We start from the raw sequence: 23,649 nt of genomic DNA, 5'->3' as shown, positions 1-23,649 counted from the left end.
TCCAATGTTCTTCTCTTTGTGGTTTTCTTCCCTTCTATTTCTTAATTGAAACTATTTTAACTTAAGAAAAATTATGAGTATAGTGTCCTATCAGGATAGACTCATGAGATGCATATAGAGGCTATACTTTATATGAAGGGTCCTCCACAAGTAATTTTACCAACCATGAACATGTCGAATATTTATCTAGAGGCCCTGAAAGCTTCTGTCGCCACCTCTGCTACTCTGTAGTAGTTCTTTATTCAAGTGACAGTGCTTAATGATCAGTCCTCAGGGTACTCTACTAAACAACGATGTTATGGCTCAAGTAATTGCCAAACTTTTCTTTCCTGAAGAAGACAAATGGATTTCTTTCCCTTGACAATCATTTTCTATTGCGGTGCATTACAGAATGTTTTATATTATCGTGCTCTTGTAATAAAGTTATTCCCAAATCAGTAAGTGATGTGTCACCTGATACCACAAAATTGTTTGAAGAACCTGGATTTTTCAGTACTCTTAAATAATTTATATCCTGTTTCAGTTTTTCAAAGTTTTCTGACTGTGGATCTGAATAACTTCACATCAGGTGTCTGTTTTATTAGCAAACAATTAAAGGTGTACCAACTTGTCACCCCAAATGAAGGACCAACCTTTTATAATAACCCATTAGCTTTCCAAAGGAGGCAACTTTTTTTAGTTTTTTTTTTTTTTAATTATGAAGATTTATTTTTTTCCATATTTTCTGTCTTGGTCATTTGACCTCAGGAAGTCCATAGTGGCTTTTTACACATATGCCACAGGTTTACTTTAATAGATTGCACCTAGAACCTATATGAAATGTCCCTAATCTACTTCTGATCAAATATAAGTCATCAAAGCTTGTAATCATTGCTCTTAGTCCACTTAAGAGTGTACTGGCTGACCTTGCACCATCTTTGAAATTAGGCTTTCTCATTGAAAAGAAGCAGGGACACACCTCAATCCAAATGCTCAGAATTATAAGGGCAAGAGCGCATTCTGTTTATTGCAAACATCCATTTCCCCTTCCAAACCTCATCTTTTGAGAAATTTCTTCTTCCCCATTAGATATAATCAGGAGGGACTTCCCAAGGATCTTTCCTAGCCAAGGTAAGTCCAAATGATGCAACTAGATCAAGTGGTTGCTGCTCCTTAGAATGTGGGTCTTGAGCAGAGGGAGTCAAAGACTAAAAGCAGTTGGCCGTCATTCCTTCCGGTGCCTGTGTCTGATCGGACCATCACAGTCCGATCTGTAGCTCCTCCAACCACTGCTGTGCTCTTAGATCTTCCTCCCACTCTGGAGCTGCTTTCATCCAAGCCTGGTTTTCCTGTTGCTTCTGTTGCAAAGAACCCCAACAGATACATCTTGTTTTCTCCTAATTTGGAACCTAAACAAATCAGTCGTTGAGATGATTTTAGCAGTTTCCCGTAAAAGCACTTCAACTCTAAGCAAAGGAGCATTAAGGGTTAGCAGATTATTTTTTATAATCTACACAGAAACTAATTATTTGGTCTTGTTTTAGAAACAAAATTAATGAAGAAGCCCAGCGTTTCTACAAGTTGTAATAACTCATGGCTGTAGTATTTCCTGAATTTACTTCTTAATATCCCCTAAATATCACTCTATTATGTTAGCAGTAAGTGGATTTAATTGTTTTTCCTTTTGTGGCATTTTAGTCAAATCAATTATGTTGTTGTTGTTGTTGTTAAGTGCCATCGAGTCGTTTCCGACTCATAGCGACCCCATGCACAGCAGAACGATACACTGCCCGATCCCGCACGAGCCCCACAATCCCTGCTATACTGGAGCCCATCATAGCAGCCACTGTGTCAATCCATCTCGTTGAAGGCTTCCCCCTCTTTCGTCAACCCTCCACCCTACCAAGCATGACATCCTTTTCCAGGGAATGCTCCCTTCTTACAACATGACCAAAGTAGGTGAGACGAAGTCTGGCCATCCTTGCTTCTAAGGAGCATTCTGGCTGCACTTCCTCCAGGACAGATCTGTTAGTTCTTTTAGCAGTCCATGGTACTTTCAGCATTCTTCGCCAGCACCACAACTCAAAAGCATCTACTCTTCTTCGGTCTTCCTTATTCATTGTCCAGCTCTCACATGCATACGAGGCGATTGGAAATATCATGGCTTGTGTCAGGCACACCTTAGTCCTCAAGGAGATATCCTTGCTCCTCAGCACTTGAAACAGTTCCTTCGCTGTTGACTTTCCCAATGCTACACGTTGTCTAATGTCCTGACTGCTGCTTCCATTGGCATCGGTTGTAGAACCAAGCAACGTGAATTCTTTGACAACCTCAATCTTCTCTCCATTTATTGTGATGCTGCTCATTGGTCCAGTTGTGAGGATTTTTGTTTTCTTTATATTGAGACGTAATCCATACTGCAGACTGTATTCTTCAACCTTCATCAGTAGGTGCCTTAAGTCATCCTCACTTTCAGCAAGCAAAGTTGTATCGTCTGCATATCTCAGGTTGTTAATGATTCTTCCTCCAATCCTGATACCACGTTTTTCTTCATATAGTCCAGCTTCTCGGATTATTTGCTCAGCATATAGATGGAATAAGTGTGGAGAAAGGATACAACCCTGACGCACTCCCTCCTTGATTTTAAACCATGTAGTGTCCCCTTGTTCTGTGTGAACGACAGCCTCCTGGTCAAGGTACAGATTCCTCATGAGTACAATCAAGTGCTTGGGAATTCCCATTCTTCTCAATGTTATGTGTAATTTGTCATGATCCACACAATCAAATGCCTTTGCATAGTCAATAAAACACAAGTAGACATCTTTCTGGTATTCTTTGCCTTGAGCCAAGATCCATCTGACAACAGCTATGATATCCCTTGTTCCACGTCCTCTTCTGAATCCGGCTTGAACCTCTGGAAGTTCTCTGTCAATATACTGCTGCAAACGTTTCTGAATTATATTATATTCAATCAATTATATTAAAATCAATTATATTTGCTTTTTTTTTTTTTTTTAAGAATATATGTGAACTAATTTTTTGGAGACCTTTTCAGCTTTTTTTTTCAATTGATCTGTGATGAACTCTTCTGCATAAGGAACAAATCCTTTTTGATTCTGTCCCTTTCCCATGTAGCAGATCAATTTTTGACCCCTATGCTTTAAACTACTGACATTTTAGCATATTTACATTTTAGGTTTTTTTCTTTTTTTTTCCATCACTTTAAGGGTATTGGATAAGAAGTTTCATGTAAGTTGTCTCTCCATGCAACTACTTATGTTAAGAGAAGAAGACTGTAATGGTTAGGAGTATAAGGGTCTTGGGTTAGAGTTCTGATTCTGCTACTTAGTAGCTATATCACCTAAATCAAGTTGATATGTTTGAGAAGACTTAATTTTTCTCATCTGTAAAATGAGCATTCTTGGGAAGATCCAAGATTTGTTTGGTACAGACTAAGTATTCAATAAACACTGTTGTTGTTGTTGTTATTTGCCATAGAGTCGGCCCCGACTCCTAGCGACCCCTCCTTGGGTTTCTGAGGCAGTTATCACTATGGAAGTAGGATTGCCCAACCATTATTATTATTACTCTATCCTCCATGTGAAGCACTCTGGAACATTCTGTTTTATCATATAAGAACTCTTTTTCTTGTGTGTGCTTTAGGTGTATTTTTCTCCATCAGACTATACATTTCTTTCCATGTTTTCTCTTGATTTATTTTCTATGTTGTTGTTATGTGCCTTCGAGTCAGATCCAGCTCATAGCGACCCTTCTTGGGTTACCGAGGCAGTTTCGCTATGGAAGTAGATTGCCCAACCTTCCTTCCAAGGAGTGGCTGGTGGGTTTGAACTGCCAGCCTTCTGGTTAGCAGTCAAGTGCTTTAGGCACTATGCTACCAGAGCTCTTTATTTTCTATAGGTATATTTTATTCTCAACAATGTTCTTTCCCAGAATTCTTTAATATGACTTAATCTACTTTTTATCTCCTGAAATGTATATTAAAATTTTGAGCATCTAGAATAGAACTCAGTAAGGTCTACTAGATTAGTAAATATGGTACTTTATCATTCAGGTTTTGTGATAGTTTTTATGTATGTCTTAATCATGCCCTCCAAGATTATATTGCATCTTTCCATTAGATTTTTGGTGCATTGTGGATGTTAAACCATTGTCTAATATGTTTAGCATCAACCTGTCCTTATAAACATTGTGTAACTTCTGAAAAGAGTCATGTCTCTGTTTCTCTATGTGAAACTGTAGGCAGAGAAATTTAGATTCAGGCAGTAGTACTTTGGCCTTCAGCATTATTGTTTTGTGGTACATTGCAAGACCATGGAAAAAATGTATTTCCCTCATGAACTGGTGAGGCATCCCTTTCCACTGAGGTTCCTTGATTGAAGCTTTCCTTTTGTTACCTAAATTACACTCTGTTTTGATTCTCTAGTGCTGCTATAACAGACATACAACAGATGTATGGGTATAACAAGCAGAAGTTTATTCTCTGTTTTGGTTACTTCATGCTGCTGTAACAGGAAATACCACAAATGGGTGACTTGAGCAAACAAGAGTTTGTTCTCTTACAATTTTGGAAGCGATAATTCTGGGTTCAGACTGCCAGGCTCTAGGGGGTGGGGGAAAGCCCCCAACCCTGGGCTTCACCTCTGCCTCTTGCTCCTGGCCCACTGGAGGTGGAGGCTTTCTTCACTCAGGCAGCTGCTGGCTGTTAAGCCGGCAAGCAAGCCCAAGGTCAACAAGTAAAAAGGCACAGTCCTGATATTACCAAACCACACGGCAGGCCATTGATTCAAGTCCATTAAGAGTCCCAAGATCAGCAGACAGCATGACAGGCTGCTAAATAATGACTTGGCTACATGCAGGGTTCAAGTGTCCCCAAAACTCCAGACCATTCTCAAATCTTCTCCTTATTTACTGGGAGTAGACCACATCACTAAGGCAGCTACTCAGCTGCTCACAGTAGATTTCACAATGCAGTTGGTTACCAGTCTCATCATCGGGAATTACTGCATCTAGCTGCCCAGCCACTCAAAGCCAGGCCCAGCCAAGTTGACACATAACTTTAACTACCACATTCTCTTACAGTTTAGGTGGCTAGAAGTCTGAGTTCAAAGTGCCAGCTCTAGGGGATGGATGAAAGCCCCTTGACCTTCGGCTTCAGCTCTACCTCTTGCTCCTGGCCCACCTGAAGCTGGAGGCTTCTCTTAACTCAGGCAGCTGCTGGCTGCTGAGGCTGACAAACCCAAGGCTGACAAGCACAATGCCATAGTCCCAAGATTGTCCAACAACATGGCAGGCCACTCGTTTAAGTCCAGAGATAATCTCAAGATCAGCAGACAACATGGTGGCCACTGAGATGAAGACTTGGCCAAATGCAAGGTCCAGATGTGGCAAGAAACTCCAGAGACCTCTCTCAATGCTTCTTCTTATATACTGGAAGCAGACCACATCTATAAGGCAACTACTTAACTGCTCCAGTAGATTCCACCTTGGAGTTGATTACCAGTCTTGTCAGGAAGAATACTACATCCAGCTAAATTGACAGACAACTTAACTACCACAGACTTATTTCTTCTTTCAAAGTTAGTTGTTGATGTTAGGTGCTGTCGAGTCGACTCTGACTCATAGCAACCATATGTACTGCAGAACAAAACACTTCCTGGTTGTGTGCCAAGCTCACAGTCTTTGTTATACTTGAGCCTATTGTTGCAGCCACTGTGTGAATCCATATTCTTGAGGGTCTTCCCCTTTTTTGATGACCCTCCATTTTACCGAGCATGATATCCTTCTCCAGGGAATGGTCGCTTATGACAACATGATCAAAGTAGGTGAGACGAAGTCTGGCCATTCTCCCTTCAAAAATATTGCCTTTCCTTTCACCCAAGTTAGTATGTGTCTGGCGTCTAGTCAGTGATTTACCTTTCCTTCCTCTTCAACCCCTGGTACTGGCTGTTTATTATTATGTAGAAGTATGGTCTGGGAATTAGAAATAATACTGCTTACAATTTCTGGTTTAAGAAAGAAACAAGTTATAAAAGGAAGAAAGAATTACATGGGCAAAGACTTAGAGGCATAAAAGAATAGAGCATTATTGAGGATGTTAGGTTGGATAGGGAAGTAGGTATGACAAAGAGACAGAGTAGAGGGAGGTGAGGCTGGAGAATATAGTTGTGATCAGAATGAAGAGGGCTATGGAGGAGTTTGCACTTTATCCAGCAAGTATTGGAGGATCTATTGAAGGACTGGAAGACTGCAGATTGAAGAAACTCCCATTGGTGTTAAGTTGATTCTGACTCATAGTAGAATTGCCCCATAGAGTTTCCAAGGCTGTAAATCTTTACAGAAGCAGACCACCACATCTTTCTCCTGTGGAGAAGCTGTTGTTGTTGTCGTTGTGTGCCGTTGAGTTGGACCTGACTCATAGCGACCTCTCGTTGGGTTTCCGAGGTGGTATTACTACAGAAGTAGATTGGCCAACCTTCCTTCTGAGGAGTGGCTGGTGGGTTTGAACTGCCAGCCTTCTAGTTAGCAGTCAAGTGCCTTAGGCACTACACTACCAGAGCTCCTGCAGAGCAGCTAGTGAGTTTGAACCACCAACCTTTCGGTTAGAAGCTAAATGCTTAACCACTGTGCCACGAGGGCTTCTTTTTCAAGATACTAGAGACAGAAAGGGTTAGAAACTGTTGTATTCATTGAAATCAAGAGAATTCTCAGTCCTTTTCATACTTCAGAATTATCTTTGGACTTTTATAATAATTCACATGTTCAAGCCCCACCCCTGGGTTTTCTCATTAGGTTTGAGGTAAGGATGGACCATCTTAATTTTTAGGTAAACTCCATAGATGATACTAATCAACAGCGAAGTTTGAGAAATTTCAGTATGCTAGGAGCTCTGGTAGCATAGTGCCTAAGGCACTTGACTGCTAACCAGAAGGCTGGCGGTTCAAACCCATCAGCCACTCCTTGGAAGGAAGATGGGGCAATCTACTTCCTTAGTGATACTGCCTCGGAAACCCTATGAGTTGGGTCCGACTCAACAGCACTTAATGACAAGAAAGCAAGAGGAGTTTGAACTCTTAGCTGGGTTTGTGGATCTTCAGAGAGAGAATGCTAGAGTCAAACCAGAGAAATGTGTCCAACTGGTTCACTGGAGCAGAAACTACAAGGAAAATTTTGGAAGTAAATGTGGAGAGCCCAGTGTGGTAGGCTAGTTAATTGAGATGTGGGATTAAAAGGCAGTGAAGATGCTGGTAGATATGACAGAATGCAAAGGAGCCGGAGTGGTGTAGTAGTTAAAGCATTTAGCTGTTAACCAAAAAGATTAGCTCAAACCTACCAGGTGGGAGAAAGATGAGGCAATCTGTTCTCGTAAAGATTTACAGCCTTGGAAACCCTATGGAACAGTTCTACTCTGTCCTAAAGAGTCACTTTGAGTCAGAATGAACTCAGTGGCAGTGGGTTTGGTTTAAAGATAATTCAGAAGATGGAAGTTTTCAAGGCATTGGTCCTCTTACTATGTGTTGCATAATTTTTTCTTAGGCTGATTTTTACTTGTTTTTATATAATTCAAAATATCTTGGTCTCCACAACTTGAGATGCAAATGAAGGTACATTAACATTTAATGCTCAAAATATAATAGCTTTTATCTCCTTTCCATTCAAGAAGGAATTTCTTACCTCAAAGTTTTCCTCCAGTTATCTGGAGAGTCTACTTAACTTTTTTCCAGCTCTGGCCTCTTCCTCATCAAGGTTTTCCTCTGTTGTTACCCTTCAAGAGAACCCTGCCCTGCTCGGCACATCTGCCCTCTCAGGGGACCCAATTGCTCTGTTGCTGTGGTAGAGGTGCAAAGGTGAATGAGCTTCTGCTCAGCTCTGTGCTGGGTGGTGTCCCATGGGTGTTGATTATGGCTAGACTCCCTCATTGTCTTCTATGACACAGCTCCTTCAACATCTGTCCCTGATCCCTTTTTTTTTTCCTTCTTTTTTTCATATTATTTTTCTCAGTTTGAATGAAAAAAAAAGTGGCGATGATAGAGAATGGTAGGCACCATCCTATGCTCTTGATTGTCTGACCGATTTATTCATTCAATGATTCAGCAGTTACACAGAACACTGACTATGTGGCTTTCCTCTCTATTCCCATACACATATACAAAGTTTCTTCTTCTCCTTCCAGAAAACGCCTCCATGAATATCAGTTCACCCACAGTAATAGCAAACAATTTGGGTTCAATGAGCTTACCTAGCTTTACTTAAGATAAGACATCTATGTAAGTTTAATTTCAAAGGGTAGGTAACATTAAAGTACTGCATTTAATGGCAAACCTTCATCCCAGTAGTGTATGCAAAGAGTGTAAGACCAATAGAGTGTTAACATCTACATTTATTTATTTCTTACCACCTCAGTTTTCAGTTATCTACTCTCACTTTATCTTTTTACCAGCCTTTACCTCAGAAGAATGAGTTTGTAAGTTTTATCTGTTGTAAGTATCATAATTTTATAAATTGAAGACAATGAGAACATAGGATTCATTTCCTAAAGTTCTTTTTAGGATCATCTTTTTGCAGCATATACCTCTTTCTGTAAGGAGTCCTAGTGGCATAATGATGAAGTGCTGCACTGCTAAACGGAAGGTTGGTGGTTCAGACCCACCCAGTGGTTCCTCAGGAGAAACATTCTGTCACTTGGATTGCTATAGTTGAAATTGACTCAATGGCACCTAACGATGAGTGATGATGGCCTTTATCCATAAAGGAATAGAAAATGAAGAATAATCTACTCCATTTTATTAATGGCATCTGGATTGTTATATAATAAGAATATTTAGTTATACATGTAATTGAATATAGTAAGAGGAAAAATATAGGACATGGTCTCTGAGAACTTGAGTTACAACTTCCACTGTACTGCCTATTAAGTTCATAAAAGTTACGTTAACCTCTTGAGAAAGTTACTTAATCTTTACCAAAATCAAAACCAAACCCGTTGCTGTAGAGTCAATCCTGACTCACAGCAACCTTGTAAGATAGGGTAGAACTTCCCCATAGGGGTTTCAAGGCTGTAATCTTCATGGAAGCAGACTGCCACATCTTTCTCCTGCAGAGCAGCTGATGAGTTTGAACTACCAACCTTTCTGGTAGCAGCTGAGTGCTAACCGCTGTACCACCAGGGCATCTACTTAACTTTTACTTCAATACTTTTGTACTTCATGATTTCAGTACTATTTACTTAAACTTATACTAGGATATTAAGCTTTCTATATCTGATAATACCTTTCTCACATGATTGTTGTGAGGATCAAATGAGATGTATGTGGAAAATGCCGTAGTTAGCATTATTATAAGAGGAAGAATAATGTTGATCTTTCTGTGTTCAGTATTGACGTGAGAATGAAATACATAAAACCAAAAACCAAACTCACTGCCATCAAGTTGATGCTGACTCATAGTGACCCTCATTGGGTTTCTGAGGCAGTAAATCTTTACGGAAGTAGATTGGCCCATTTTCCTTCCACAGAGCGGCTGGTGGGTTTGAACTGCCGACCTTATGGCTAGCAGTCAAATGCCTTAGGCACTACGCCATCAGAGCTCCTAGATGCTAAATAAAGGAATGCTTTGAGTTAATGGCTTAAGAAGAAATCATAGAATTTTTTAATTACAAAGGACTTTTGACATTTTTGAGTTCATTGATTATCTATGTAGGAAACTTGCCTTCCCTGCCTGTTAAAGGAGAAGGCCATTATCTTTAGAACAGCTTTAAAAAAGCTACCCTACTGTATAGTCAGGATGGGCTATGTTATTCTGTAGTAACATTCACATCCCCATAGATGTGTTTCTTCTGAGTCAGTTGGCTTCCCTGCTCCACATAGTCCTCACTCTGAGACCCAGGCTGAACAAGCACCTTCTGTTGCTGGTCACCATGGCAGAATGACAAAGTGGCCATGTGAAGTGAGCATTGGGTCTTACAGTCTGTCCAGAAGTAGCGAATATCTGCTTCTATTTCATCTGTTGGTGCAAGTCGAATGACCACCACACCCAACTCCAAAAAGATGATAAAGTACCAGGTGCTTGGAAGGAGAACCAGAACACCTGTGAACAGCACCAATGCCTCCAACAATAAGCTCCCATAGAGATTTTGATACATGCTTTTGACCCTATATTGTACGTAGGATTGCTGTTAGTCGGAGTCCACTCGGTGGCACCTAACCCGGTAACAGATTTAAGGGGACCCTCCTTTCTGTTAAGCAATTACTGATATAGTCCAGCTCCTATTCTCAATTCCATTTTAAAATGTACTTTGAAAATGTTAGATTCTTATACTCTCTGAAAGTCAGTGTTAAATTTGGCTGGAATTTTTGAAGCATTTGCTTCCGCTTGAGGAACATCTCCTATCCAAATGATGTTTTGTTTTTGTTTCTTTGTGAAAGCAAACATTATGTCAGTGAAGCCCAGCATACCATTTAGAAAACACATGCTGATGAAGATGTTTTCTGACAGTGGTACAAACAAACATAACCTACATTAATATAAGGGAATTTAAAATAATTTCTAACATTTTGGCTAGGTTAATGTTTAGAGGTTTTGTTGGCTGAAGATCAAGAGTGATTCTTTTTACAGGTTACCCTTTGGGCCTAGAAATGGGCTCACTCCCATGGATTGGCTCTCAGCCCAACAGTATAAAGTCCTACATGCAGAGCAACCCACCTACTCTAAGGAGATGCACCCCTTAGAGCAATCAGCCATGAGACACCAGAGGGGCAGCATTCACATAGAAGGAAAGCTGGACAGACAGGAGTGCATAGATAAGAAGGGCACAGGGAGGGGGTAGTCACAGGGAGGGGAGGGGAGGGGAGTTTTTTATGGCTGGGGATGGTAATCAGGGCTGTGAAATCAAAAGTGCATGAACTGTTGAATGTAAAAAAATTTGCTTTGTAAATTTGCACCCAAAGCACAATGAAGAAAAAAAAAAGTGATTCTCTTTTCTGTACTGGGTTATAATTAATTCCTTTTTTTGTTTTCTTTGTAAAAGAGGAGAAATAACATTAGAATCCTAAGAAACAAATATTAATCCATTTTTTTTCAATAAAGTCTCTTTTCTTTCTTCTCAAGTTTTATTTATAGTCAGATATGCATAGGTTTCTTAGCCCTCTGCTAGTTAGATTTCTTTCCCAAACAGGTGAAATATGCCCAATTCTCCATCCTACTCCCTCTCATTTTAGGAGCATACAAGAAGAGGGTCATCTATGGCTAAACTTTGTGGGCATGACTTGATAACTGCTTCAAAAGGGGAACATCTTTCAGTTAACCCCGTAGATGATTAACAATGAGGAGACTGATAAAATTCTAACTTTCCTTGTTGGACACAAGGAGGTGGGCTTTTCTTATTCTCCAATAGAAATACTGTAAATTAGCAATTATACACACTTTTCCTAGCCAAAGAGTAAGGGATCTAAGAATTCTGCAAATCATTTCAGGCTTTTGCTCTTTCCCTGCTTATTCTATATAAATTAGCTTTTGAGTCAAAACCCTTCAAGACTTTCTTACTTAGGCTCTAGAAACATGGGAGCCATATGAAACATCCCTTTCCACTAGAAGGAACAGTTGTCCCATGCAGATGGCTTAGGTTCTTCACCTGCAAATGCAGAAAAGATTTCTAAATTCTCTTGGCACAGAACAAATGGAATTAAAAAATCATTTATCATTAGAGATATATTTTAATCATGACTAATGATCTTAGACCTTAATGTCAACCATTTCCAATAAAAAATAAAATGAGAAGTTAATTGTAACTCAATTTAGGCCAAGCTTCATTATTTTAGGAAAATGATTATGACACTATAGTTTTATAACGTACACTCCTGCAGGAAGTGAGTTTACTTACTCAGCTTTAAATACTCCTTTTATGCAGATGACTCCCAAATCCTGTCTCCAGTTATCTTCTCTTTTGAACTTGAGGCCCAGATTTCCAATTGGAAACTTCAAATTCCACGTGTCTGCTGTAAGGGGAAAACAGCACAGGTTATCATATGAAGCTGAAATGGGTTTGAAATTTGCTAGACAGACATTTTGTTTTCCTACTTCCAGGATTCTTTTCTTGTATTTGTTAAATTGACTAGAACTTCCAAATGGAATAGTGGGTATTCTGTCTTCTTCTGGATTTTATTGACAATTCTTTTAGTGCTTCAACATTAGCTGATTCTGACTGTTGGTTTAAAACTAATGTTTTTATCTCATGCTAAATAAAGAGCTTCTCTAGTTTATTGAGTTCTTTTAAATCAGTAATGAATGTTAAAAATGTTCAAGTATCTTTTTGGCCATCAAGCATATAGTCATATATTTTTTTTATCATTTGATTTATATAGATATTAAATTATAGACTCCTCCATATTAAATTATCCTGCTTTCCTGAGATAAAGACAATTATGATGCATTTTTCTTTTAATATATTGCTAGATTCCATGCATTTTATTTAGGATGTTTACATTTGTATTTGTAAGGCGTTCATTTTTCAGGTTTTGTTATCAAAGTTATAATAGCTTTTTAAAATTATTCAGGAAGTATCTATCTTTTCTCTGTAGTGGGATTTTTTAAAAATGGCATAGAAATGATCTATTTTTTTGAGATGTGAGATATTTTTTTTATTAAATAATTTAAGCCTGATACTTTTATGGGATATGGATAGCTTTTTCAGTTTCTTCCATCATTATCCATACATTCAAATTTTCTGCTTCTTGAGTCAATTTGATGAATTTGTATTTTCCTCAGAAATCTTTCATTTCATCTATGGTTTTAAATGGCTGTGCTCCCAGGACAGCTGGCAGTACACTTCTCTGTCTCCTCACTTACTGTTTCATTCAGGTTCTTCTACAAATTGGTATTTAATCCACTTCTTTATCCTTCCCTTCAAAGCTCAGGGTCCCAGGATGGTCTTCTGTATTGGTTTCAATTGGTTTGTCATTGCTTTGTTGTAGAGGGTCTGTGTAGCTTGTCTGCCTATTCCACCATCTTGCCAGAACTCTTTTTCTTAATTTCTTGTTTAATAATTAAAGTATTTAAGGCTATGAATTTACATCTGAATACAATTATAACTCAAAAAACCAAACTTACTGCTGTGGAGTTGTTTCTGATTCATCGCAACCCTTCCTTGGGTTTCTGAAGCAGTAAATCTTTACGGAAGTAGATTGCCCAGTCTTCTTTCCAAGGAGTGGCTGGTGGGTTTGAACCACCAACCTTCTGGTTAGCAGTCAAAATGCCTTAGGCACTATGCCACCAGAGCTCTCAAATACAGCTGTAGTTTCAAGTTAACATTTTTGGATCATGGTTGTTTTCTATATAGCCTGTAATTACAGTTTTGATTTGTTTTGACATAAGATTTACTTAGAGAGTTGTTGGAAATTTTAATTTCGCTTTTTATTTTTCATTTCTAATTTTGTTGCATTAAATATAGTGTTGAGTATAACAGAGAATATGATTGTTATAATTACTGAAAGTATTAGACTTTTTGTTGAAAGAATTAATTGCAGAGTCAGATTGTTTGGGCCTAAATCCTGGTTGACTACTTGAGGCTCTTCTTCCTAATTCGTAGAACAAAAGATAATAACAGTTTCAATATAGTGACAATGTAGATTAATGAGATGATATATATATTAGCATAGTGCTTGGTATATTAAAAAAAATTCTTTAGTCAATTCCAACTCATAGCTTGGCATATGTTGTTTGTTGTTGTTTTGTACTGTCAAGTTGAACCTGACTCATAGTGACCCCTCCTTGTGTTTTCAAGGTAGTATCACTATGGAAGTAGATTGCCCAGCCTTCCTTCCAAGGAGTGGCTGGGGGGTTTGAATCGCCAGCCTTCTGGTTAGCAGTCAAGTGCCTTAGGCACTTTACTACCAGAGCTCCCCTATGGTAGCTGTTAAAGAAATATTAGTTAGCATTAATTTTGATTTTATTTGTGCCTTAATATTATATTTCATGGATACTGGAGATGCCTAGTATATAGTATATTCTCCATTATATATATCTTTAACCATAATGATATGTATCATTTTATGCATATTTTTTAAATAGCCTTACTTATTAATAGGAGCTCTGGTGGTATAGTGCTTAGGGCATTTGACTGCTAACCAGAAGGCTGGCAGTTCAAACCCATCAGATACTCCTCAGAAGGAAGACTGGGCAATCTACTTCCACAGAGATACCACCTCAGAAATCCAAGGAGGGGTCACTGTGAGTCAAAATAGACTCTGCGGCAGTGAGTTTTTTTTTTTTTACTTATTAATATCTTCCATATCTTTGTTTATTTTTGATCACTTGAATTGTTCAAACTGAAAAGAGGTGATTTAAAGTATCCTACCCCAATTGTGTTTCTGTGCATTTATCCTGAAATTTTAATTGTTTGCTTCATTTTTTGATGCAATATTACCTCATAAAGGTTTATGAAAATGATATTTGTGAATTTAATCCACTGTCAATATAATGTTATTTCTTTATTCTATTTAATACCTTTTAATTATAACTGTTATTGTCTAATCTATGTCTAATACCATGAACTCTGATTTATTTTATTTTATTTGGGTAATTTTTTGTCTTTTATGATTTTTTTTTTTCTAATCATCTATTCTCTCTCCCAACAAAAATCCATATGACTGGGCCAAAAAGCAACATCAAGATAAACAGAGAAAATATTGAAGTTATTAAGAATTTCATTTACTTGGATCCAAAATCAATGCTCATGGAAGCAGCAGTGAAGAAGTCAAATTACATATTTTATTGGGCAATTATGCTGCAAAAGACCTCTTTAAAGTGTTAAAAATCAAAAATGGCTCTTTGGGGTCTAAGGTGTGACTGATGCAAGCCATGGTATTTTCAATATCATTATATGCATGCCCATTACTACCTGTCAGTTTGCTGTACTGTGGTGGCTTGCATGTTGCTATGATGCTAAGCTATTCCACAGGTATTTCAAATACCAGCAGGGTTACCCAGGTGTACAACTTTCAGTGGAGCTTCCAGACTAAGACAGACTGAGAAGAAGGAAGAGGTAGTACACTTTGGAAAATATTAGCCACTGAAAACCTTATGAATAGTAGTAAAACACTATCTGATATAATGCCAGAAGATGAGCCTCTCAGATTGGTAGGCATTCAAGAAAGAATGGGAAGAGCTTCCTGCTTAAAGTAGAGTTTACCTTAGTGATGTAGATGGAATAAAAATTTTTGAGACCTTCATTTGCTGATGTGACATGATTCAAAATGCAGACGTCCATTAATAATTGAAACTTGGAATGTACAGAGTATGAATCTAGGAAAACTGGAAGTTGTCAGACATGGAATGCATAAAGATCGATATCCTAGGAATTTGTGAGCTGAAATGGACTGGTATTGGCCATTTTAAATCAGACAGTCATATGGTCTACAGTACCTGGAATTAGATTGAAAAGTAGTGGCATCACATTCATTGTTAAAAAGAACATTTCAAGATCTAGCCTGAAGTACGATGCTGGCAATGATAAGATAATATCCATATGCCTATGAAGAAGACCAGTTAGTACGACTATTATTCAAATTTACATAGCAACCACTAAAGCCAAAATGAAGAAATTGAAGGTGTTTACCAACATCTGCAATCTGAAATTGACCAAACATGCAATCAAGATGCATAATTACTGGTGACTGGAATACAAAAGTTAGAAAGAAAGAAGCATCAGTAGTTGGAAAATAAGACCTTGGTGATAGAAATGATGCCAGAGGTCACATGATAGAACTTAGCAAGATCAATGACTTATCACTGCAAATATCTTTCGTCAACAACATAAATAGTGACTATACCTATGGACCTCACCAGATGAAATACACAGGAATAAAACTGACTACATCTGTGGAAAGAGACAGTGGAGATGCTCAATATAATCAGTCAGAACAAGGCCAAGGGCTGATTGTGGAACAGACCATCAATTGCTGACATGCAAGTTTAAATTGATGCTGAAAAAATTAAAACAAGTCCACAAGAGCCAAAATGTGACCTTGAGTATATCCTACTTGAATTGAGAGACCATCTAAAGTGTAGATTTGATGTATTGAACACCAGTGACTGAAGACCAGATGAGTTGTGGGATGACATCAAGGATATCATACATGAAGAAAGCAAAAGGTCATTAAAAAAGAGAGGAAAAAAAGAAAAGACCAAAATGAATGTCAGCAGAGACTCTGAAACTTGCTCTTGAATGGGGAGTAGCTAAAGTGAATGGAAGACATGATGAAATAAAAGATGTGAAGAAGATTTCAAAGGGCAGTTCCAGAAGACAAAGTAAAGTACTATAATGAAATATGCAAAGACCTGGAATTAAAAAATAAAAAGAGAAGAACACGGTCAACATTTCTCAAACTTAAGGAACTAAAGAAAAAATTCAAGCCTTGAGTTGCATGCAGTATTGAAGAATTCTGTGGGCAAAATATCGAGTGATGCTGGAAGCATCAATAGAAGGTGGAAGGAATACATAGAATCACTGTACCAAAAAGAATGGTCAATGTTCAACCACTTCAGGAGGCAGTATATGATTAAGAACCAATGGTGTTGAAGGAAGAATTGCTGCATGAAGGAATTGCCAAAAAACAGGCTCCAGGAATTGATAGAATACTCACTGAGATGTTTCAACAAACGGATGCAGCACGGGAGGTACTCCCTCATCTGTACTAAGAAATTTGGGAGACAGCTGCCTGGCTAACCAACTGGAGGAGATCCATATTTGGGCCCAGCCCAAAGTAAGGTTGATCTAACAGAATACAGACATATCTAACAATATAGAAATTATTAAGCAACATCTTTAATATCACACACAAGTAAAATTCTGCTGAAGATAATTAAAAAATGATTGTAGAAGTACATCAACAGGGAACTGACAGAAATTCAAGCCAAATTTAGAAGAGGACATGAAATGAGGGATGTCATTGCTGATGTGAGATGGATCTTGGCTGAAAGCAAAGAATACCAGAAAGATATTTACCTATGTTTTACTGACAATGCAAAAGCACTTGACTGTGTGGATCATAACAAATTATGGGTAACTTTGGGAGGAATGGGAATTCTAGAATGTTTAATTGTGCTCATGAGGAACCTATAGATAGCCCAAGAGGCAGTCATTTGAACAACACAAGGGCACACTGCATGGTTTTAAATCAGGAAAGCTGTGTATCAGGGTTGTATCCTTTCATCATTCTTATTCAATCTGTATGCTGTGCATATAATCTAAGAAGCTGTATTATATGAAGAAGAACATGGCATCAGGATAGGAGGAAGACTCATTACAACCTGTGATATGCAGATGACACAAGTCTGCTAGCTGAAAGTGAAGAAGACCTGAAGCTTTTGCTAATGAAGATGAAAGACTACAAACTTTAACATAAAGAAAACAAAAATCCTTACAACTGGTCCAATAAACAATATCACAATAAATGGAGAAGAGATAGAAGTTGTCAAGGATTTAATTTTACTTGGGTCCAAAATCAACACCCATGGAAATAGCAGTCAAGAAGTCAAAGGACATATTGCATTGGGCAAATCTGCTTTAAAAGATCTCTTTAAAATGTTTAAGAGAAAAGATGTCCCAAGCCATTGTCTTTCCAGTAGCTTCATACGTATGTGAAAGGTGGAAAATGAATAAAGAAGACTGTAGAACAATTGATGCAGTTGAATTATGGCATTGGTGAAGAATATTGAATATAGCACAGACTACCAGAACTGATCGATCTTCATCCATTTCAGGAAGTGGCATATGATCTAGAACCAATGGTAATGAAGGAAGAAGTCAAAGCTGCAATGAAAGAATTGGCGAAGAACAAGGCTCCGGGAATTGATGGCATACCGATTGAGATATTTCAACAAACAGATGCCCCATTGGAGGCGCTCACTCAGTTATGCCAAGAGATTTGGAGGACAGCTACCTGGCCAACTGACTGGAAGAGATCCATATTTGTGCCCATTCCAAAGAAAGGTGATCCCACAGAATGTAGAAATTATAGAACAATATCACTAATATCACATGCAAGTAAGATATTACTGAAGATAATTCAGAAACGTTTGCAGCAGTATATTGACAGAGAACTTCCAGAGGTTCAAGCCGGATTCAGAAGAGGACGTGGAACAAGGGATATCATAGCTGTTGTCAGATGGATCTTGGCTCAAGGCAAAGAATACCAGAAAGATGTTTACTTGTGTTTTATTGACTATGCAAAGGCATTTGATTGTGTGGATCATGACAAATTATGGATAACATTGAGAAGAATGGGAATCCCTGAGCACTTGATTGTACTCATGAGGAATCTGTACCTTGACCAGGAGGCTGTCGTTCGAACAGAACAAGGGGACACTACATGGTTTAAAATCAAGAAGGGAGTGCGTCAGGGTTGTATTCTTTCTCCACACTTATTCAATCTATATGCTGAGCAAATAATCCGAGAAGCTGGACTATATGAAGAAAAACGTGGTATCAGGATTGGAGGAAGAATCATTAACAACCTGAGATATGCAGACGATACAACTTTGCTTGCTGAAAGTGAGGATGACTTAAGGCACCTAGTGATGAAGGTTGAAGAATACAGTCTGCAGTATGGATTACATCTCAACATAAAGAAAACAAAAATCCTCACAACTGGACCAATGAGCAGCATCACAATCAATGGAGAGAAGATTGAGGTTGTCAAGGAATTCACATTGCTTGGTTCTACAATCGATGCCAACGGAAGCAGCAGTCAGGACATTAGACGTCGTGTAGCATTGGGAAAGTCAACAGCGAAGGAACTGTTTCAAGTGCTGAGGAGCAAGGATATCTCCTTGAGGACTAAGGTGCGCCTGACACAAGCCATGATATTTCCAATCACCTTGTATGCATGTGAGAGCTGGACAATGAATAGGGAAGACCGAAGAAGAGTTGATGCTTTTGAGTTGTGGTGCTGGCGAAGAATGCTGAAAGTACCATGGACTGCTAAAAGAACTAACAGATCTGTCCTGGAGGAAGTGCAGCCAGAATGCTCCTTGGAAGCAAGAATGGCCAGACTTCGTCTCACCTATTTTGGTCATGTTGTAAGAAGGGAGCATTCCCTGGAGAAGGATGTCATGCTTGGTAGGGTGGAGGGTCGACGAAAGAGGGGGAGGCCTTCAACGAGATGGATTGATACAGTGGCTGCGATGATGGGCTCGAGTATAGCAGGGATTGTGGGGCTGGTGCGGGATCGGGCAGTGTTTCGTTCTGCTGTGCATGGGGTCGCTATGAGTCGGAAACGACTCGACAGCACTTAACAACAACAACACCACCAGAATAACAAACAAGTCTATCTTGGAGGAACTTCCAAGATAGTACAGCCAAAATGCTTTTTGGAGATGAAGATGGTGAGACTTTGGACATGTTATTGAAAGGGATCAGTCCCTGGAGGACACTGCCATTGGTAAAAGTAGAAGGTCAGCGACAAAGAGGAACACTCCCAATGAGATGGACTGATACAGTGTCTGCAACAATGAACTCAAACATGATTGTGAGGTTGGCACAGGACTGAGCCATGTTTTCTTCTGTTGTGCAGGCTCACCGTGAGTCAGAACCAACTTGTTGGCACCTAACAACAGCAACAATTCTCTCTCTTTTTCTTTCTTCCTCCCCTTGTTCCATCCTTTGTTCTTTCCTTCCTCTTTTTTTATATTCAACAATTTTCTTAAGATTTAATTCACATACCATAAAATTCACCTTAGTAAAGCGTATAAGTTTGAAGTGTATAATTGATCTCCTTCCTTAGGGATCAACTTTCAACCAAATAATGGTCAGGCCTATAAAGTGAACAATAACACCAGGGAGGAACGTATTCCTAAGAACAGTCAACCATACAAAAGCAAAACCTCAGCATTTACCCAAGCACCAAGCTCAGAAGGCAGAAAGGACAGGGAAGAAGGATGAATAGAAATGAGAATCACAGGGAGGAAGTGGGAAGAGTGCTGTTATGCTGTGGGGATTGCAACCAATGTCATGGAATAAAACGTGTATGAATTGTTGAACGGAAAAATAAAAGTGAATAATGCAGTGATTTTTAGTATACTTATAGAGTTGTACAGTCAGCAGCACTATCTAATTTTAGAACATTTTAATCATCCCAAGAAGAAACCCTGTTTGCACTCTCCCTTTCCCCACCCCTCCTCAGTTCTTGGCAATTGCTAATCTGGTTTCTGTCTCTCTGATTTGCCTATCCATATAAATGGAATAATATGATATGTGGTCTTTTATTTTTGGCTTCTGTCACTTAGCATAATGTATTCAAGGTTTATCCATGTTGTAGCATGTATCAATACTTCATTCCTTTTTATTACCAAATAATATTCCATTGTGTACTATACAACATTTTGTTTATTTATCAGTGGACAGACACTTGGGTTATTTCTTCTTTTTAGGTATTATAAATAATGCTGCTATAAAAATTTTTGTATAGACATATGCTTTCATTTCTCTTGGTTATATACCCAGGAGTGGAATTGCTTGGTCATAACATTTTAAATTGCAAAACTGTTTTCCAACATGGCTGTGCTGTTTTACAGTAACACTAGCAAGGTACAAGAATTCTAATTTGTCCACATCTTCACCAATGCTTATCTGCCTTTTTGATTATAGGATTGAAGATAGATTTATGATTCATTTTGAAATATCTTTTTGAGTGTAAAGTGATAGCTTACTGTGGTTTTAATTTCTATTTTCCCAGTAACTAAAGATACTGTGCATCTTTTTATGAGTTTATCGGCTATTTGTGTATCTTCTTTGGAGAAATGTCTATTTAAATCCTTTGTCAATTTTTAATTGAGTTTTTGTCTTTTTCTTATTGAATTGTAACAGTTCTTTTATATGTTCTGGATATAAGTTTCTTATCAGATACTGCATTTGCAAATATTTTGTTTAATTCAGTGTGTCTTTTCACTTTTTGATGGTGTCCTTTGAAGCACGAAATTTTTAATTTTGATGAAGTCCAATTTGTCTTATTTTATTTTTTCATTTGTCACTTGTGTTTTTGTTACTGTCTCTAAGAAATCATTTCCAACACAAAGTTGCAAAATATCTCCAGTGTTTTCTTCTAAGAGTTTTATGTTTCTGATTCTTTTTTTAAAAAAAAAAATTTATTGTGATTTGGGTGAAAATTTACAGAGCAATCTCATTTTCCATATTGCAGTTCACATACACTTTGTCTCATGCATTGATCGCAATTTCCCACAATGCAACAGCTCTCTTCCTACTTCCTCCCCATAGTTACCTCTCCCCTGTGTCCTTTCCTCCCATGCACTCCTGTGCCCTGAGCTGTCTCCCTGTGCATACACAGCCCTTCTGTTCTCCCATGATTGATCTCTTGTTTCTGATACATTTTGAATTAATATTTGTATATGGTGTGAGGTAGGGGTCTGATGTCATTCTTTTGTATGCTGATACCCACTTGTTCCAGCACCGTTTATTGAAAGATACTTCTTTTTCCACTGTCATTTATTTTTAAAGTATTTTCATGGCTTTTTGCTTTGGGGCTGAAGTAGAGAGTCTTTGCTTTTTAACTTAATTTCAAAGGGGAGTTCAACCCATTTGTATGTGTTATTATTGCTCATATATTAAATCTTGCTTTTGAAATATTGTTTAGACTGCCCAGATTTTTATGCTTTTGTTTTATTACCTCTTTGTGTATAACCCTTAAAAAAGTGAATACTTTCATTCAGGTCTAAAGAGTAAGTGCTTTTGTCTATTTTAATTCTTCTTGCTAATAGTAAGAGATTCTCAATAATACTTATTTTATAAATTACATATAACAGCAGTGTCATTATTTGAGAGTCATACTTCAAGCACATTAAATATGGGCTTACTGTTCACCAGTGTACTTTCAGATTATTTGGTTATGAGTTTTTCAAGAATTTGCTTTCAAAACTGAAAATCTCATATTAATGTATGCTAATGAGTCGGCCGACTCGACGGCACATAACAACAACAACAACAACAATGATAAATATACTAAACATATAAATGTAATTCCATTTGTGATCATGCTGCCAATTTTTTCTTGGCAAAATCATTCCATGCTTGAAATATGTAAAATTCTGAGGTTCAACAACAACAAAAAGCAAGATAATATTGTTTAACATCACCACAATTCTGCAAATACAAATGAAGTTCAAGCTCTTGAAATGTAGTTTTCTGTTTTCACACATCATTATAGGAAGCATATTCTTTAATTGAGAAGACTGAAGCAGAACAAAATGCTCTATATTTATATCAGAAAGACTTGGAAAACTTGAAAAGAAAGAAAAGCAGAATCCCTCCTCCACCTATCCTGCTGTCGCGAACTCATTGTTCGGTGACGTTCAAACCTGCTCCGTTTATTTCAGATGTCAAGGTATGATCCATTATGATCTTTACTTTGTGCAATGGTTGATACTTTTATTGTTTTTATGACTGAATTAGATTTTTGTCTTAATTATAAACAGTGAACACATAGTGTTGGATCAACAACATGTCATTTGATGTATATCAAAGAGAGTTCCTTCTTGTATTCTCTTCAGGTGTTCTTCTTGAACTTGCATAATCTGGGTATGGTTGAAAGGGCAGAGGCTTTGGAGACAGATATATAGGTCTAAAATTCTAGAAAGTAAATACCCTTCCTGAGTTTTATTATTTTGTTTTCATTTGTAAGGTGGGATTACGTGAAAATTAAATGAGATAATATATAACATATATGTTGCCAAGTCTGCTTAAAACAATGGAGGGAAGTTATAGACTGGGATAACTTATTATATTATTACTATATTACATGTTACATTATTGTATTATTCAGTAATTTTATTCCAGTATAATGGCAATTTTTATTTAACTATGCATTCTAAAATATGTAACAAGCACATCTAGCTCAACTGTGTCATATTTACAGAGATGGAAAAGAATTATATATAAGCAAATGAAAAATGTCATAAAATTGCCTTTAAATATCTATTTCCACTCCAGTTCTTCAGCTCTAAGTATGCCCATCCAGTCCCTTTCCTTCCTCCAAAATGTGATAATCCCCGCCACACCCTAAATCCAATTTCCTGCTTATACCCTATTCTTTTCCACTAGGTAAGACAGCCTCTCCCTCATCTTTCACATGCAGAAAAAAGTAAGCTGTCAGTCTCCATTTTGCAACATCATAGCCAACAACCATTTTAGTAAATTCCAGGCCCATTATAGGACTCTTCTAGAGAGAATTATAAAGAATACCAGGTTTTGTACATCTTGTGATTAGAAATAATTAATACCTGTCCTACGATCAGAGGTGTAAAAAGGAGCTACTGTCTCTCCCCAAGCCCCAGGAAACATCATATTCAGTGCTGTGTTGCAGAAATTTTGCCTTTTCATCTGCCCTTCAGACAACTGGAGATTTATTTTCTCAAGATGATACAATGAAGATTTTTGGCAACAAGGGTTCAGCCAGTACATGGGACATATCAGACTTCATCAACATTAAGAATATTTTCTTATCACAAAACACCAATAAGAAAGTGAATGGCAAGTCATAACCAAAAACCAAACTCACTGCCATTGAGTCAGATCCGACTCATAGTGACCCCTCCTTGGGTTTCCGAGGCAGTATCACTACAGAAGTAGATTGCCCAATCTTCCTT

At 37.9% G+C, this 23,649-nt stretch overlaps 1 protein-coding gene across 1 annotated transcript in view; it reads left to right on the top strand.

Annotated features, from left to right (window-relative positions):
* Positions 1 to 23,649, top strand: part of CFAP54 (cilia and flagella associated protein 54) — a 602,528-nt gene that overhangs the window by 151,124 nt on the left and 427,755 nt on the right. The window contains 1 exon segment of the mRNA XM_042782173.1: positions 22,212 to 22,388. Coding sequence (XP_042638107.1) covers positions 22,212 to 22,388 — 177 coding nt within the window.

This window comes from Orycteropus afer, unplaced genomic scaffold, assembly GCF_000298275.1.
Source record: "Orycteropus afer afer isolate SDZICR_OR568_19922 unplaced genomic scaffold, OryAfe1.0 scaffold00253, whole genome shotgun sequence".
NCBI lineage: Eukaryota > Metazoa > Chordata > Mammalia > Tubulidentata > Orycteropodidae > Orycteropus > Orycteropus afer.
Note: the sequence above shows the minus strand (reverse complement) of the source record. Positions and strands in the feature narration are given on the sequence as shown.